The sequence below is a fragment of the Rattus norvegicus genome, chromosome 14, assembly GCF_036323735.1.
Source record: "Rattus norvegicus strain BN/NHsdMcwi chromosome 14, GRCr8, whole genome shotgun sequence".
In the NCBI taxonomy this organism is placed as follows: Eukaryota; Metazoa; Chordata; class Mammalia; order Rodentia; family Muridae; genus Rattus; species Rattus norvegicus.
In genome coordinates this window covers 99,603,565-99,621,201 of record NC_086032.1, presented here as the reverse complement: position 1 = coordinate 99,621,201, position 17,637 = coordinate 99,603,565, and the positions used below count along the sequence as shown (strand labels likewise).

Here is a 17,637-nt window from a genome sequence, read left to right as displayed (position 1 = left end):
TCTTATATTAAATTAACAGAAAATTGCTTATATAAATGAAGAATGTAAATGTAACAAGTAGACTTGCCAGAAACTTAAAATACTGCCGAGGGCCACGCAGGAGGAGTGACAAATGGCTGTAGAACTCATGGAATGCAGCGGCCCACAGGTCACCACAGCCCATGGGCAGACCTGGGTGTGGCACAGCCGGGAGGACTTCACACTGTTGTGGGGTTCTGCTCTGCTTGCTGCCCTCACATCCCCCTCACATCCCTCTTCATCTAAGAACTATTAAGGGGGCTTCCAGCCGCGCACTGGACAGTGCCTCTGGCACTCACAGAACTAATGCTTGACCTCTTGCAGGCACTGCTGCTGGAGCAGGTTAAGGAGTCCATCACCACCTTAGGGAAGCACTTAGTGATGCAGATTGTCAGCAATGGCCACCACCCTTAGAAAGCATTGGAAAAATAAAGTAGTTAGTGAGGCTAGGCTGAGATGTTTTCACTACTGGCTCAGATGCAGACAACCTCAGGGAACAATGTCAAGTTCAGAAGGGCCCACTCTTAGGAGTTAAGCTGGACCTTCACGGTCAGGGGACAAGAACAGTGGCAGCCCAGGTTGACGGGCTCTCACTGAGGCTGGGTTGTGACGGTTTCTTACGCCCATGTTTACCCTCAGCTTCCTGACATGATTTAGTAAGAGTTGCTGATGAGCAGATATGCATTGAGGATTTATGGTAGATATGACTAGTCTTTACATGAAAATCTGTATGTGATTCTTACAAGATTACTTTTAAAGATAAATAATAAAAATAATTACTCCTTTCTTTGTAACCGCAAATTGTTACCTGCCAGTAAGAGAAACACTAAGAAAACTACCTTGCTTATGCTTTTTTAATCTTAGAAGTTTAATCTAGAAGTTGCTTCTAATGTATGTGGGTTCTTGAGACTAATTTGTTTTCTTTACCTATATTTGTATATTTCTCATAAAGGTATTGGGGAACATATTGTTATTTCACAATCATTCACTAGAATAAAACTAAAAAGTAATCACATTGTAATTTTATACTGTTCGAAATATTTTTGCTAGGATGTATAAGCTATGAAAAAGAATAAAGTGTGGGAGTTGGAACACTGTTCCTTCCACCCAGCAACTAAGTGTATGTACTGTATGTGTGAGATGGGGGTTGGAACAGGCTGCCATTGGCAGAAGCCCTTGTCACTAGACCAACCCCATCAGCCACTCTCAAACTGACCCCCATCAGCTGCCTGTCTCGGTTTACCCTCTGGTGTCAAAGCTGGTCTTTGTCAAAATACAAAGTAAAATTCTTCAATGACCAAAACTCAGTTTCAAATTTACAAGTATAAATCAGTATTAGAAACCCACTTGGTTATGTACACAAGTATCCCAAATATAAAATAAACTCAAATTCTGAAACCAAACTTTTATACAGTTATAACCAGAATAGAACTGACAGATGATAGGCAGGTTTTGCAGAAATGTTTACAGAATGAATGTCCTTTACATGCCTAGCTTGTACTGAACACAAGTCTGAGCAAAATGAGACAAGAGCAACATCTGTGTTAGGGGACAGGCTACAAGACTTACTGATCATGTCACTTACTCTACATCACTGTTCAGTATGACAAGGCCACGAATTTGATCCCCAGCAAGACAGAGAAACAAACTGACTGACATTAAGTTGTGTTCACTCAGAATTAGTACAAGCTCAGGACACTTGGACTCTATAGTACAATAAATCATTAAAAATAAACATTCAACTCTAGTCTTAGACTTATCTACATAACCACAGTCTTTATCAGCATTATCACTCACACACAAACGTATGAATCTAATATAATAAAACTATATGAACTTCAGGGTAAAACTAGACCTGGTTTAGAATGTGAGTTCAGCAAGCAAGCATTTCTCAGTTCTGTGCTAGCCACAGGGTATCGGTGTCAATGTTTACCAAATTCATGACTTGACCAAGAAATAAGCAAAAAGGGAAAGACAGAGCTTCTGTCATGTAAGTCTACTTTTGTAAAGCAATGGTAAAATCAATTACACATTAAAAAATATACCACACAAACTCAAAATGAAAAAGATTGAAAAATTCAGAGGTGAAAACTTAGAAATTATCTAATGACCTGGCGCTCCGTCGGGAAACCCACAGTAAACAGCAGTGGTCCATGTACTCGAAACCGTATGCGCTGGTACAACTCTAAAGTAAGGCTTGAACAGCAGCTTTCCAACAGCTCTGTATTCCCACAGCCACTAAAGCCTGGATTATGTGCCCAGCGTTAAGATCCACAGCACTGCATACACCATCAAAACTGCCAAGCCATGTGTTTAAAATGCACGGTGGAAATTGTTAGAGAGCGTCTCTGCTGTGCTGTGCTGGTGACGCGATGCCTGCAGTCAGCCTGACATGCCTAGGAGCTCAAGGCTTCTTCAATGAATGAATGTACCAGTGACTTCATTCACGTTTACATGCGTTCTCTAAACATCACAAGTATACAATGTTAATGAGGACTGATAATTCAATTAAATAAGCTTCTCTGACTCTACCTCTGCTGGAACACAGTACATGTCTTAAGCCACAGAGCACATCTGTAAGACAACAACTGTAGCCCCTGGCTGTAAATTCTGAGTGACTTTGCCAGAAGACAAGATCTTCTCCAAGAACACCAAAACCTGCCTAATAGAATGAAATTTTGATCCATGTAACTGGTCTACAAATAACTCTACTTCACATAGAATATTCACAACTACAAACTTAAGGTATTTTATGTGTAATTTCTCAGTCAAATTAGCTTTGTTTTTGTGTTAGTGGTATTAAAGGTAAAACTCACAGGCTGAGCAAGTTCTCCAACCATGAACAACCAACACCTCCAGCCACCACCACCGCTTCCTGTAGAGAGAAGACTGTATGTCTGTGTGTCTCTGTCTGTCTGTCTGTCTGTCTGTCATTCCTCAGGCCCCATCTACTTTGTTTGTTCAGATACTCTTTTGTTAGTTTGGAACTTGCTGAGTGGACTAAGCTTCCTGGTCAATGAGTCCCAAATCTCTTCCAGTTTCTGCCTTCATTACCGGGACCAATCTTTTAGAAGGTGTGTTCTGAAGCTCTGACCTGGGTCCCCACCCTTGCTTGGTAGGCCTTCCCAGCTCAAGGTACCTACCTCTCCAGCTCTATCTTGGTGGTTTGGTTTTTTCTTGTTTTTTTTGTTTTGTTTTGTTTTGTTTTAAGATATTCTCAAAGTAAGAACACAGAAAGGACAGATTTTTTTTTCCTTACTAACTATTCTTTGAATTTTAAGATAAAATCTGAAAATTAGAAATGAATTTTAACATTTTTTCTATTTAGACTGTATTAAACAGATTTGTGTATTTATTTATATGTGTGCCTGTGCTTATAAAATGCCATGCTGACATATGTAAAGCTTGGAGATGAGAGCCTTTAGCCATGAGCCACCTCACGGATCTGTAAAACTCACTCTGAATTAATTCAAAGCATTCTGGTATTCACCATTCCAAACTGAACTGCCATTCTGACACAGTTATTTAAATGTTTTCCAAGTACTACTTTCAAAATTGGAATTAGTTTTGTATTTATTTCATCTACTAGAAATTTTAAGTTAGCATCTCTATTGAAATATCTCCAGTAATAATTTTTGTTTTGTTAATATAAATAACATAACTAAGAAAATAAAAATATACATTTCACTTCAAATACATCTATTCTTTAACACTACATATAAATATTTGCCCTTGAAACGTCTCTGGTATTACTTCTGGTTTCCCTAACAGACGTACCGGAAGCTGTGAACGCCCTGCAGCTCCTGCTGCAGAACCTCTTGAGTCGTTGCTATTAAGTCCAGCGCGCCGACGAACTCAGAAGTGGACAGCAGCACCTGCACTGTGGGCTGAGTTTGGTGTACAGTGGCCATCAACTTCAGTTTATTGTATACTTTAACACAATTATTTCTGGTAAGTGCCAGTCTTAAAATCTGTAGTGATCCTTCACACATAACTTTATCAATCTGTGCAATTTTATCTCGAAGCATTTTTACAGCCTGGGAAGTTTTCTTGAGGTAGTCCTGCAATTCGTGTTGAGAGGTCATTGCATGAAAAAATGCTTCTGAACGCAGAGAGATCTGGTGAGCAATGTTGACTTCCACAATATCCAGATAATGGCTCAGCTTCAGGGGGAGAAGAAAATCAAGTTGTCTTGAGTACATCATCATTCCTGACTATCCATGTACGTTCTAAAGATGATAAAAAGGTTTCTACGAGTATAAATTCCATTGTGTGAATTATTGGATTAAGGAAGCTTGGAATCTGTTACACAAAATGGAATCAAAAAGTGTAGTTCAAAGACAGATAAATGTAAGCACAGAGAATGCATGTTCACTTACCTCTTCCTTCCTTTCCCCACCCTTCCAAGACGGCCTCCTCCCAACAGGTCACAGACTCACACTGCTGTGTCAGATGCTAATAGCAGTTTGAGCCCTACAGTGTCAGAGAGGAGTACCGCCTTGGCCACCATCAACGTTGTCTCAGTGGACGGTTACCCTTCACACTGAGCTTTTTCTTCCGCACACTGTCCATTTCACACATATATGCTGTCTAGGTGAAACAAGCTTTGGATGTTAGCAGCATTCTCGTTTTATAAATGAGAAAGCACAAAAGCACTAAACGGCTTGAATAAAGCCACATGGGTAGGCAAGAACCAAAACTGAAATGTAAGCTCAGGTCTGTCAGGCTCTGCTCTATATGTTCTACTCTGCTGTTTCAAAATGGCAGTAGGCAGAGCGCTCGGTCAGTCATCAGTCATATGACATACAATTCATTTTGATGTTTTTTTCAAGATTGCTTATATTTTTAAAATTATTCTTTTATCCATTCACTATTTTTATTCCAATATTTTATACTTTTAAGAGAATAATAAATGCCTTAAATGATTAACCCATGTGTACTATAACAGTACCCAGTTTAACTCTTACTGCCGTGAGTTTAATAGGCTTTCTGAAACTCTGGTCTATCCGCCTCTGTCACTGACAGTCCAGCGCGTGTCTATTCAACCATGGGCCCCTCCTCTTTCTGTCTTCCTTCCTGAGAAGATGCCTCATTTGTCACTACAGCTCTTCCCATCTCTCTTTGTTGTCAGTTCCAGATTTTATGAACTAGGCAGTGTTTCTGAATCTCATAGTGTTAAAGAATTAATGAACTTTCTTTCTTTCTTTTTTTTTTTCCGGAGCTGGGGACCGAACCTAATGGTCATTTACTTCATTTTTAAAACATGTAATGGGTTACAAATGAAGACATTTTATAATTCCGTTTTCTTGAGCTCACACCCTTGTTCTTCTCATCTTTAATACAGCTACTAAGTCACTTAGTGACAAAGCAACGTGACTACAAACAGTAAGAAGATTACATGGTCCAATGGCCAACCAATGTCGCCAGGGTAGAGTACAGTGTACTGAAGAGTCAGTCAGTCTTAGAAGCTCTAAGCCAAGTGCTAAGAAAGAACAGAGTCAAGATTTGGCTGTCATTTGAGCTTTAGCAGACTCTTGATGTGCCTAGAGGTCTAAGTTAGAAAACACTTTCAGGACGCGTACACACCTCAGACAGAGTGACACAGCAGACTTAAAGGCTGGCTGGTGGAAGGCCAGAGGCCAGGCTTTATAAAGCAGGATACAGGGTGGAAGGGACTGTGTATGGGGGATGGGGAGTTCCAGACAGTGTCTCCTTGTGTGGCCCTGGCTGTCCTTAAGTAGCTCTGTAAACCAGGCTTCCTGGAACTCCAAGACCTGCCTTACCTCTGGCTCCCAAGTGCTGAGATTAAAGGCATGGGCCACCACCACATGGCAAAATATTATATTTTAAAACATTTTTTTGCTTCAAAATAATGACCTTTAATATGAAAATGAAAGAAAATGGTATTTCAGAAAGTTGATTCACTATGCTTTTAGGTCACTGTTACTGAGTTAGCTGGTAATATAACTGAAATATCTGGGATAAGTGCAAAACAATTTGTTAACTAGTATATTCATTCTCTCACTACAATTCATCACCTTGGGGCTGGTGAGATGGCAGCCTTAACCTGCAGCCCTAAGCCTGAGGATCTGTTAATACGTAGAGCCTACTTAACGACAGGAAAGAAAGGACTCCACAGATTTGTCCTCTGACCTCTGCACTTACACAGCGACATAGTGGACCAATTCCACCACACACCCCACCCCACCTTATGCATACAGACAGTAAGTTCTGTGGGTTTAAGTATAATTCCACCAGTTTCTACTTTAGGTAAGCACCACTCAGTACCTTCCTCCTGTTTCAGAATCATAGTCAGAGTGAGTGTGCCTATGACGGCAGTGAAAATGACCCAATGGCTGGAGGTGTGGTCAGTGGTACAGTACTGCCTACTGTGGATGAAGCTCTAGGTTCAAACCCAACATCAGGAGCAGAGGACAGGGAAGGGGAAGGAGCAGGACAAGAGGACGGAAAAAGGAAGGGGGGAGACGAGGATGTGAAGGGCAGAGAAGGGAGGAAGGAGAGAATGTCTTAAAAGTAAAGCCTAATAAGCAAATCTGAACTATCAAAAACAGTACCAGTTAACCAGAATACTTTCCTGTATGAAAAAAGTCAGTGAAACATTAAATTACCTTTTCTTGAAGCAACTTGGAAGAAGCTGCATCACGATTTCCTTTTCCACCAGCAGTATTAAAATGAGACCATGGTAAAACTGAATTAAAAGTTAAAGAATCATCCAAGGCAAAATCTGGTTTCATAAAAATCTATTAAAAGAATGCACGTCCCCAATTAGTTAAATATCTTCTCTATAGCCATTAGCTCCTATAACATTTTAAGACCATTAAACAAAATTAACTTGGATCTTGAATATAAAAGGCAAAGGCAAAAACCTCAATTACTAAAACTATTTCTCACCAAGTTAAAATACTCAAAAAAGATTAAAAACAAAAATGGGGCTAGAGAGATGGCTCAGCAGTTAGGGGCACCTGCTGCTCGCGCAGAGAACCTGATTTGGTTCAGCACCGACATGGAAGCTCAGTTCCAGGGCTCAGACACCATCTCCTGACCTCCACAGGTACCAGGTACATGTGTGGCTAAGTAAACCTAAGACACAACACAACACAACACAACAAATGCATTGCAAGTGGCACGCACGCTTGTAATTCCAGTACTCAAGAGGCAGAGGCAGGCGGACTGCCACAAGTTTGGGGTCACCAATGAATATAAAGGCAGCCGGGGCTCCTATCTACAAAAGTAAATAAATAAAAACCGAGTTAAAAACAGAGAAATGTTTTGCCTTTGCTGGTGCAGGTTGCTGTGATCTGCATCACTGGGTTTAACCACACGCTCACCCAGCCTAGAACAAGAGGTGCCATGCTTATTCTCACTTTCACCATTTCCCACTAACGGTTTTAGAAAACGTCAAATATAGGTTTCCCCAACTTATATGTGCTTTTTCCTGCTAAAAATTTCTTCAGAAATAATGTTCAGAATAAAAAAATTGAAGCTGGAGGCCCAGACTCTGCCCTGCAGCTAAGCAGTGAACTGTGCCGCTGTCGCAGGTCTTCACTCCTCCCCTTCGCTTACCCCGCTTCACGGGACGACCTGCTCACGCCCCTTCCTACATCAAAGACATTTGGCCCTGCGTCAGAGGTACCAATCCACTAATTCCCTATTTGAAACTCAGTGGATTCTCACCCATGAACAACAGACCAAATAACCTACAAGATATCTAAATTTCACCATTTTCTAGGAAGCAGGGCCCCACTTACTCTGTACACCTTAACGTCCCCCTCACTATTTACACAGTTCACTGTAACAGTACACTGTAACAGTAACACTGTAACAGTACACTGTAACAGTAACACTGTAACAGTAACACTGTAACAGTACACTGTAACAGTAACACTGTAACAGTAACACTGTAATAGTAACACTGTAACAGTAACACTGTAACAGTAACACTGTAACAGTAACACTGTAACAGTACACTGTAACAGTATAAGTCATCTTCCATACATTCCCAGACTTCACTATTTTGATACATCCTTTGACCTAAATGCTCTTTCTTGCTGGAGAACAAGACCCAGTCAAAAGAGTAAATTTGTCTGTAAGTGTGATCCAGACATAATCATTCAACCTCTGAAGACACATTTATCATGTACAAATAATTATATACTCAGACTTGAAAACTTATTTAATATGCTTCTCTGAAGACGCCATGTTCTACAGTTTATTAGTTACCAAACTAATTAGTCATTGTTTTCCCTAGTATCTAACAAAGGGCTGAAAATGTACTTTAACAAATTAATATTTGTATTTTATTTATCAATTCATTACATCTATATCAAAAAGTAGTATGAATGTGACAAGGAAAAACCTAATTCAGAACAGGAGGAGGTTTTCTAATTCATGCTGTAATATTATAATTAAGGGAATTAATTAAAAACACTTATTATCTGTACAGAGGAAATAGTCGATGCTGTGTTTTCCCAAATCAGTTTATTTAACCACTTGAGAATTGAAATTATGCAGGGGGAAAAGCTGTACCTGTATTAAACATGGACAGGGTTCTTTTTTGTTAATACCCCTAAACAATATAGATAGTAATTACATGGTATTAAGCATTATACATAATCTAGGCATGTGCACTTTAAACACACAGGCACGTGTGTGACGTTCACTGGCACATTTTGGTATTGGAGGCGGGGTGTTCCTGAAGCCTAGTTCTTGTGGGTATTAAGGGACAGTGTATAACACCTTGCGAGAATAGCAACTGCGTTAGGGAGCACGTGTCTGCCCTAGTGACTCCTGTTGGCAAGAAGTCAATTGTGTTCAGTTGGAATGAAGAAAAAACATGGAAAATTGCCTTTTAGAAGAAAGCTACAAAGGATTTTAAATACTTTATCATTTAAAAGGTGAGAAGAAAAATCTTCCAGGTAGAAGAAATGGTGTAAAGAAAGCATGAACCAGCAAAAGCTAGCGTAGCTGAAGTTTAAAGGGGAAAGAGTCTACAAGCGGGGGCAGAAGCTACAACAGGAGGATCTTCGGAACAAAACCCCAACAGGACTGTAAATAACCCCAAGAATTAACAAATAAGACTAGATAACATTTAAAGTTTCTACACACAAAGAAACTATCAGCAGAAAGAATAGACAGCCTGTACAGAGAGGAAATCTTTGCCAGCTGTATTTTAGACAGATTACTATCTAGAATACATGAAGAACAAAATCAAATACCAAAAACCGAAACTGCCGATCAAAAAAATTAGATGAATACAGAGTTTGAGAGAAGGACAGACATCTGGCCAGCCATACTTTAGAAGTAAGTGTTCAACACCCTTAGCCATCAGAGAAAAGCAAACTAAAACTACTTTAAAATTCCATCTTACCCGTCAGAATTTTTTTAAAAGAAGAGAACAAATGCTGCCAAAGACGTGAGAGAAACTTATTTACCTGATAAAAGCAGAACCTACCACAGGCACAACGGACATCAGCACTGAGGTTTCCCTAAAAATACAACTATCTATCTATATGATCCATGGAGATGTCCGTCAACAGAGGGATAATAAAAATGTGGACTAAGTACAAGAGGGTCTTAACGATAAGGAAAGCGGTGAATCTGGAAGCATATTGAGGAAAGGAGCAGGTTCAGGAATGCTGACATGCAGATCCTTGCAGGTCCTTACAGATAAGCAGCACAGCGTGGGCAGACTGTGGACTAGAAAGGAGGCGGAGTGAGGGCAGAGGTGTTAGGAACTGGGATAGCCAAGAGGCCATAACAAACAGGAAGAGGAGAAGGAGGGAGGAGCGGGTATGAAGGGCACCATGGTACACAGGAGTATCTGGAGATGGGGGTCGTAGGGAGCAGAGTCAACTAAGCAACTTTCGTGTCAAAATGCCATAACAAATTTCAATACTGTAGTGGTGATCAAGTATTTTATTTAAAATACTTATCTGAAGAAATGACTTATCTGAAGAAATCTTCAAATTAAAGTATTTATATACTTTAAGGCCCTTCAGAGAAAATAGTCTTACTTGTCAAAACAGTCAATTAAAAGTATCTTATAATGAAAATATTAAAAGATATTAGATACTAAAATGTTAGATATTAAAAGTGTGTTCTTATTGTTAAGCCTCATTACCTTAGGTACTTGCTCCAGATCTGTCCTGGATTTATCTATGAAAAAAAGTAAAAGGTAAATACAATTTTTCACATTTGTTTTCAGTTTATATTCATAAGCTATATTTTGAAAACTTCAATACTGCACTGGGTTAACTAGTCAAGTACTGACATTTTGTCCTTCAAGTGTTCCTCACTCTACCTACTGTCTCCATTCTAGTAGGCCAGACTGCACAAGACGCATCTTCCAACTAAACTCACCAGTTAGCAACAGCAGGGGACTCCATTCCAAGTCTTTCTCAGGGTCTCTTCATTATGCTCTACTAGATTATTAGTCTCTACCCTCAAACTCAAAATTCTCTCACCTATAATCCTAGGTGTGTCCACACATTCAACTAGAAATATCATTTTCATTGTATTTAAAACTTCATTCTGGATTTCTGGTCAAAGACTGACTTTTGATAATGTATGGATTTTCTCCTCTGACATCTTAGTTTGTATCCGTCCCTCCATTGTCTACAAGGGTCTCACCCTGCCAAGCTCCTCCCCATGAGACCCTCTTTCTTCTCTCCACTCAGCCTTTCCACACTTGGACCCACCCTCATGTCTCTTCTAGGAGTCTGCCTCACTGATTAATTTGTCTCTCCGTAGCTTCAAATACGTTCCTTAAACTAATTCTTTTATCTCTGCGTGAAAATATGCTCAGTTCTCCCCCACTTACAAAACTGCGGAGATGAAACCTCAGACCAGCCGTGGGTGGAGGCAAGGGAGCCACCTTGGAGTGAAGCTCAAGACAAACACGGGTGCCCGGCCTTATGGCTTTATACAAACGCCTCTCCTGCCTTCTCCACTCGGAACTCTTCAGTCAGTCAGCACCTCACCCACGCCTTGGGTTCATCCTGACTCAGTCTACACCTCTGCTCATGCACAGCCTTTGTATGTGGTATCAAGGTTATGAAACCGTTATTCTGTCCTACAGGCCCACTCTAAAGTCCATCACATCCCAAGCCTCCTCAGCATTCAAGGAGCATTCTGACCTCGGAAACCAATCGTGCTCTTCTCTAAGACTTTTTCACAGCTTTTCCGTCGAATGTGGATTCCTTCGTGATGTCCCTACTCTATCTACTTCAAGAGTGCCTCATTCCCTAGGTACCTCGGTGAGACCATCTCACCGTCCTCTACCACAGTCCTTCCTCTCACTCGACACCCTTAGGTTCATCCATGTGTCTGTGCAGATCACACTGCATTACCTCTGATAACCACCGCCCCTACACTTCAGCCTCAAGTTCTCCTTCCTGGGCTCTAGGTTGCCAACAAGATCTGTCTTTCAGTACAAACTGTCAGCCAAACTAGCCTCTATCTCTTCCAAAATTCGTCCTCCCTCTCTCCATGAACTGGACTCCTCACATAGATAGCTGCTCAAGCACAGAACACCGCACTTCTCACTGAGCCACTGGTCCCATTCCCACATCTGACTGACTGACTGGCCATTAAGGCCTGTGCCTAGGCCACAGAGCCATCTGCTCTCATCCCTTTCCACTTCCACTATTGTTGGGACATCAATTAAAAATCTAACCACGCCTGCCTAAAAATATTTTGTAGTTCTCTGTTGTCTTTAGACAAAGTAAAATTCCTGAGCATGGTATGCACAGTTTTCTACAGCCTGACCCCTGCCTGCTCCTTGAACATCATTTCTTCCTCCCAGGAGAGCCCACAGGTACGAGGCTTGCAGCTCTCTGAGCGTGCTTTGTTCCCTTGACTCTATGTTTTTGTATACACTGCTCTTATGTTTATGCGTGTGCATATCCACATTCATTCCTAGAAAACAGATAACCCTACCAAGTACATGCTTCACACATGCTACATTAAAACACGGGGCATCACCATCCCCTGCGGGACATTTCTAAGCTGAGGAGGAAATGGGGTGTACGTATCTTATAAAGGTGAAGTGGCTAATATAAAGTGCCTGATTTTGGTTTATTTATTTAAATTCCTTGAGAGACTAAACAGTTTCTTACTCTCTTATTTTTTTTTTTCGGGGCTGGGGACCGAACCCAGAACCTTGCGCTTCCTAGGTGAGCGCTCTACCACTAAGCCAAATCCCCAACCCCACTCTCTTACTTTTAAGCAATGCACTGAATACCAAGAAATTAAATACTTGTCAAACTGAAAGATTATACTATTATCACGGTCTTGATCATTCTCTAAGAAGCTTATAGAAAAGATTATGGTTTCAGATTATAAAATTTCTTACTAAAAAAATGAAAGCGAGAAATACAGCCTACCATACACAAGGCCCAGGTTTCAATCCCCAGTACCCCAGAAATAAAAACAGAAAAAACTTACTAAAAAAAAGAAAAAAGAAAAAAATTGTACATATAATAGTTAACAAAGTTCCAACATTAATAATTTGTTAATTAATAAGCCAAGCTACGCTTATTATCTATATATAAATAGCATATCTTCATACCATGAATATGTAAAAGAGTCCTGTCAAAGGTATCTTTAGGAGGACAAATATTCTTGCATCTCTCATGAATCTTCTCTCTCTAATAAAAACACAATGAAATAATAGTCAATGCTATGTGAAAGTATGGTTATTCAAAGCACCCAAATGTTCCACATCATAATTAAAATACACAAAATTACTTCTGAAACTTTATATAAAATCACTAACTTCTCAACTTAAATACAAATAGAAACAGAACTAAATACCACTATGGAGAGATAGAGAGAGCTGAGAGGTAGAAACTTACCTACCTTATATAAAGCATTGGGCTTACTCAGATAGACAGACAGACAGACAGACAGACAGACACACACACACACACACACACACACACACACATACATACATACATACATACATACATAGGATATAAGATAAGGAGATAAGGTTTTTTCCTCTCATGAATGGCACTGAAAAGGACACACAGGAGAGATGAGGCTCAGCTTTCAAGCCTGAGGACCTGAGCTCAGTGGTGTCAAGAATCAACAGCTGAAGGTTACCCTCTGACCTCCACACCTGTGCCTCAGTACATACATGCTCACATACATTATACACACAATAATAAATAAATAAAGGCAGTAATTTTTAAAAAGACACACGGAAAAGTGGGACATGGAGACAAGGAAATACTTAGCTACTTGTGCTCAAAGTCCTAGAAACATTCTGTGGGTTACTTACGGATTGTTTGCCAAGGTGCTAGACCATTCTGTATGTGATATCCACCAGTAATGAACGAGAGCTAACATCGCTCTGTCACGAATTTAGATGTCTATCACACTAACAGATACACAGTAGTACTTACTCAAACTTAAAATTTATTGATTCTACACAAAAATAATTGAGAATACTTGTTACAGATCTGATATACATATTAATGTCAATAATATAGCCATATTTATCCTATCTCCACAAAATTAACAATGTAAGCAAGCAAAATGAAATCAGATGTTTAAGTTGTAAATTAAAATATATAACAAGTGGTAATTATAAAAACATAGTATGTGCTGATCTGGATAATGGCTTATATATCTAGGCTATAATTTCACTAAGGAGGCTGAGGTGGAAGGAACAGTTGAGGCCAGTTGGGCAACACAGTGAAGGGCACACACGTGAGCACAGAGACAGACCCATGTACGTACAGTCAGCTTTTGTTGATACTTATTTCCCACTATGCCATTTGAAGACTGAACTGGCAACTGGGATATTACTAATAGTCCCTTGCTAAAGGTGAGTAATAGGCCATTTCAAACTCAGCATTCAAGTCTTGCTTTCAGAAAGCAGAGTTAAAGAAGGTTGCTGAGCTCCTCAATCTCAAAGAACCTAAGTCTGCTCTGTGAGTTCAAGGCCATCCTGATATACATAGCAAGTTCAAGGCCAGTCAGGGCTACATAGTGAGACCCTGCCTTGAGGTGGCGGGAGTGGGGGGGGGGGGGAAGAGAGTAAAAGGAAAAAAAGAAAAAAAAAAGCAAAACCATGGAGCACTGTCTGGAAATAGTAAAGGTATCTGCTTACACTGAGATGCTCTGCTGTAGTAAACTGGAGACACAGAAAAAGTTCTACTCTAATTATTTTTCTCTTGAGCACTTTATCAGCAAACAATCTCCCCAATGCTTTAAGCAGAACTATACGTGTTCTTTTTCTCTTTAAGTAGTATGTTAGAGGGAAAGGAGTATAGGACTATACTAGAACTTTACATTTCCTGAGCTACCTCTAACCTTGTCTATTTAGCATTTTAAATAAAGTTCATAAAGAAATAGCTGTAACACTTCCTTCTCCTGCCAGCTATGGTAATATACTTGGTAGGCAGAAGTGACAAATTCCTGGATTTGAAGTCAGTCTGGTCTACATAGTGAGTTCTAGGCCAGTGAGGGCTACAGAGTAAGACCTTGTCTCAAAAAAGCAAACATTAGCGATTGAGACTGACTGGAAAGTGATATTCTCTTTCTACCTCCCCAACTTCTAGTATATTTATTCTAGCATTTGTCTTTCTCTCCTAGCTCAACTGTAGACTCTGAAGTCCACCAAATCCTTCCTGTAACTACATTCACTTGATGAAATTTGTCAGATGATTTACACGATCCTCCCCTCCAATGCCTACACCTGGCGGTGTCCCAACCTCAGGAGACTACAAAGCAGCAAGAACGCTCTTATGACTGGAGCCTGCCATAGAAAAGCCTTCAACACTGGGATTAGCACTAAGAGACAGGTCACGTCTCCTCTGGCCACATACAATCTCTAGAAGTCCAATGCAAGAAGATGGCTTTGATCTGCAGAAAGCCAAACGTGTGTGCAATAGGGGTGCGATAGGATCTCCCACTGTATAGACTCCCCTTTTCTAGCACCAAATCCTGTGGCAAATCACAGCAAAGCAGACCCAAGAGTTAAAGCTTAGATTTCAGGGTAAGTCACCAACTTCACGGTTATCATCTCCAGACAAGGAGGCGCTGAGCTAAAGCTCGGAAGGATACGTGAAGCTTTTTGTCTCAGCAGGCATGCTGGCAAGAGAGGAATCCGTTTCTATGGCCCTGTCCTTCAGCATGTCTACAACTGCTTTATTTCCTTCCACATCTTCAGGAACTCAGTTGTGCATGTTTTATAAACCAGTTCTAGGTCAATACTAAGTACCACATATCTTCCTGTTACTGGTATTACTTATCTAAGTAGATCTTCACCCAAGCTTAGATTCCAGTCTGGATGGACCTAGAGATCTTAGTCACCAGGGGCTTCCAAATCAGCATGACAGGCCTGTCAAACTCATCCAAAGCTTTCTCTTCACACCGTTAACCCGAAGGGGTGACTGAGGCCAGACTACATTCTACTGCTTGAAACAGAAAGCTTAGGAAATCATTCCCGAGAAAATAGAGCTCTTTCAGTAGTCAATCCTCATAGTCTCTAAAATCAACAAATACAGCCCAAGGTGTCAAGGATACAGGCTCCACACCAGGAATGACACAAAGGTATTATTCAGTGTCTCCTACACACCCAGTCAATTCTTCAGGCAGAGTATTCTCGGGCATGGCTCATTTCACTGATAAAACTTATCCAACTGTAGACTACGGAGCCCACAATTTGGATCCAGAAGTAGATAGGGTGTTTAAAAACAACAACAAAAATATACAATTATGTACTGAAGTCAAGACTGGGGATTTCCAAATATGGAAGCTTCTGGACTGGTGTTGGCTCTAGACTTCAGAAAAGCGGTCACTGTCAGGTTTCTTTCAGGAACCCTCTTCTGTTCTTACAGCAGCAATGTCACCACTTCCAAGTGGGAAGACGGCCTCATGCAAAAACTATTTTCCCACAAAACGTGTCCTCCAGCTTCGCCTGCCTCTCACCTCCCTCTCACCCCCTAGTCCCTTCACACTGATCAGCTGCTTATATGAGATGCTAAGTTTTGAAGAACGGACAATTCTCTTCTGAAGTTGTTTCCAGTATCAAGTGTTTGCCTGCTGCAAAGGCCCGCCTTCCCGAGATGCGCTGTGTCTTGGTAATAGCAGTATTCCGTGTTAGCTGCTGTCACAGGTCATGTAGCTTCAGAACCCTTAGAGTTCTTCCTGTGACTCCACCCACACATTCCTGAGGGGCTCAGCGCTGCTGGACAGTGGCACGCTCTCTATCTGTCAGGCTCTCACAGGCGGTGCTTTGGCCGTGCATCTCAACAATCAAATTACTGATAATTCACTAATAATCCATTCATTGTCTGCATCCTGTGTCCACATAAATCTGTGCACCCGTTTGTTTCCACAGTGTTAACAGGAGAGCTTGCCTCCTCCTCCTCACACTCTAACCTAATCATTTCCTAAATCTCACAAATCATCTGAGCTTTATTAACTCACAGAACCATTTCTCCTTGGCAGGTAGAGTAGGGTCCCACCAAATCTTAACACTAAAAAAAAAAAAAAATTGTAATCCTGAAAAAAAAATCACTACAAAATAAAATAATATACCATGACTTCAAAGATTCTTACTCAAAAATCTACATGAATCAAACAAAAAGTCTTCCTTATTCTTGACTTGATGACCACTAAATTCAAGATTAGGCGTTACCTGAGAGATCTCCTGCTGATATGCTATAAAATGTTCCTTGCTGATCTGTGGGAGGTAGAGTGAAGGTATGACTTCAGTGTCCACAAAGTCCAATCCCCAAGTTTTTGTGAAGAAGTCCGATTCTCTTTTTGCTAACGTAGGATCATTTAATGCTGCTGGGAGATTTACTTTGGAATGATACACAGTCCATCTATGTTGATCTGTAACTAGAGATGGGGCAACACATAAACTATGTGAATCACCTGCAAAAGTAAACAAGAGAACTCTGTAAAGTCGGCTTATGCAGATCTTAGAAAAATAAGGCTTAGTCTATTCTATAGCCACCAAACTTTTTCCAAGTATTAAAAAAATTACCCAGTTCAATATTACAATTTTTAATTTATTAATTTTAGTTTTTATCAAAACTAAAAACCTAGGTTTTTCTTTAAAGACAGGTCTTTTTCCCCATTGTACTATGGCAGACACTCAGTTAAATGCCCTTACAATCAGGTGACATACACTGGTGCAGTGTCAATCAAAGACAGAGCACTGTGCAATGCTCGCATGTGCAATGCTCGCATGGCTTGCAGGGTTGCTCTGTAAGGTCACTGGGACACCTACAGTGAGCAGAGAAGCACTGCTCCCTGCGGGGACTTGCTTTCCTTGGTCGCTAAGTCAGCCCACTTTTCTGAGTGAAGACACTCATTACCTACCATCATCAGTCATTACAACATAGACTCTTGGCTGTCACATGATACACAGTGCTGCAATGACGCTTCCTACATACTTCTCGTAAAGCACAGCATAAACTTTCTCTTTCCCTACTCTAGGTGACCACGAAGCCACAGGTCATTCAAACGTGACACAAACAACGACAAAGCCACAGTAAACAGGCTGCAGAGAGAGCACTGTGTTCCAGAGATGAAAAGAGAGGCTGGGCACGCACGGCCGAGAACCTGTGCTAG

At 40.7% G+C, this 17,637-nt stretch overlaps 1 protein-coding gene across 5 annotated transcripts in view; it reads right to left on the bottom strand.

Moving 5' to 3' along the window:
• The window catches only part of Vps54 (VPS54 subunit of GARP complex), a 77,059-nt gene that overhangs the window by 35,977 nt on the left and 23,445 nt on the right, over positions 1-17,637 (bottom strand). For 3 of the 5 annotated variants that reach the window (XR_010057346.1, XM_039091649.2, XM_063272889.1), the window contains 5 exons: positions 16,694-16,935; positions 12,608-12,686; positions 10,160-10,194; positions 6,648-6,779; positions 3,796-4,181 (listed from right to left, as the gene is read on the bottom strand). Coding sequence is in view for 4 of the 5 variants with exons in the window: in XM_039091649.2 (XP_038947577.1) it covers positions 3,796-4,181; positions 6,648-6,779; positions 10,160-10,194; positions 12,608-12,686; positions 16,694-16,935 (874 nt within the window). In the remaining variant the exon portion in view is untranslated. The remainder of the gene's footprint in view (positions 1-3,795; positions 4,182-6,647; positions 6,780-10,159; positions 10,195-12,607; positions 12,687-16,693; positions 16,936-17,637) is intronic. The other 2 variants (XM_039091650.2, NM_173147.2) reach the window with 1 other exon arrangement.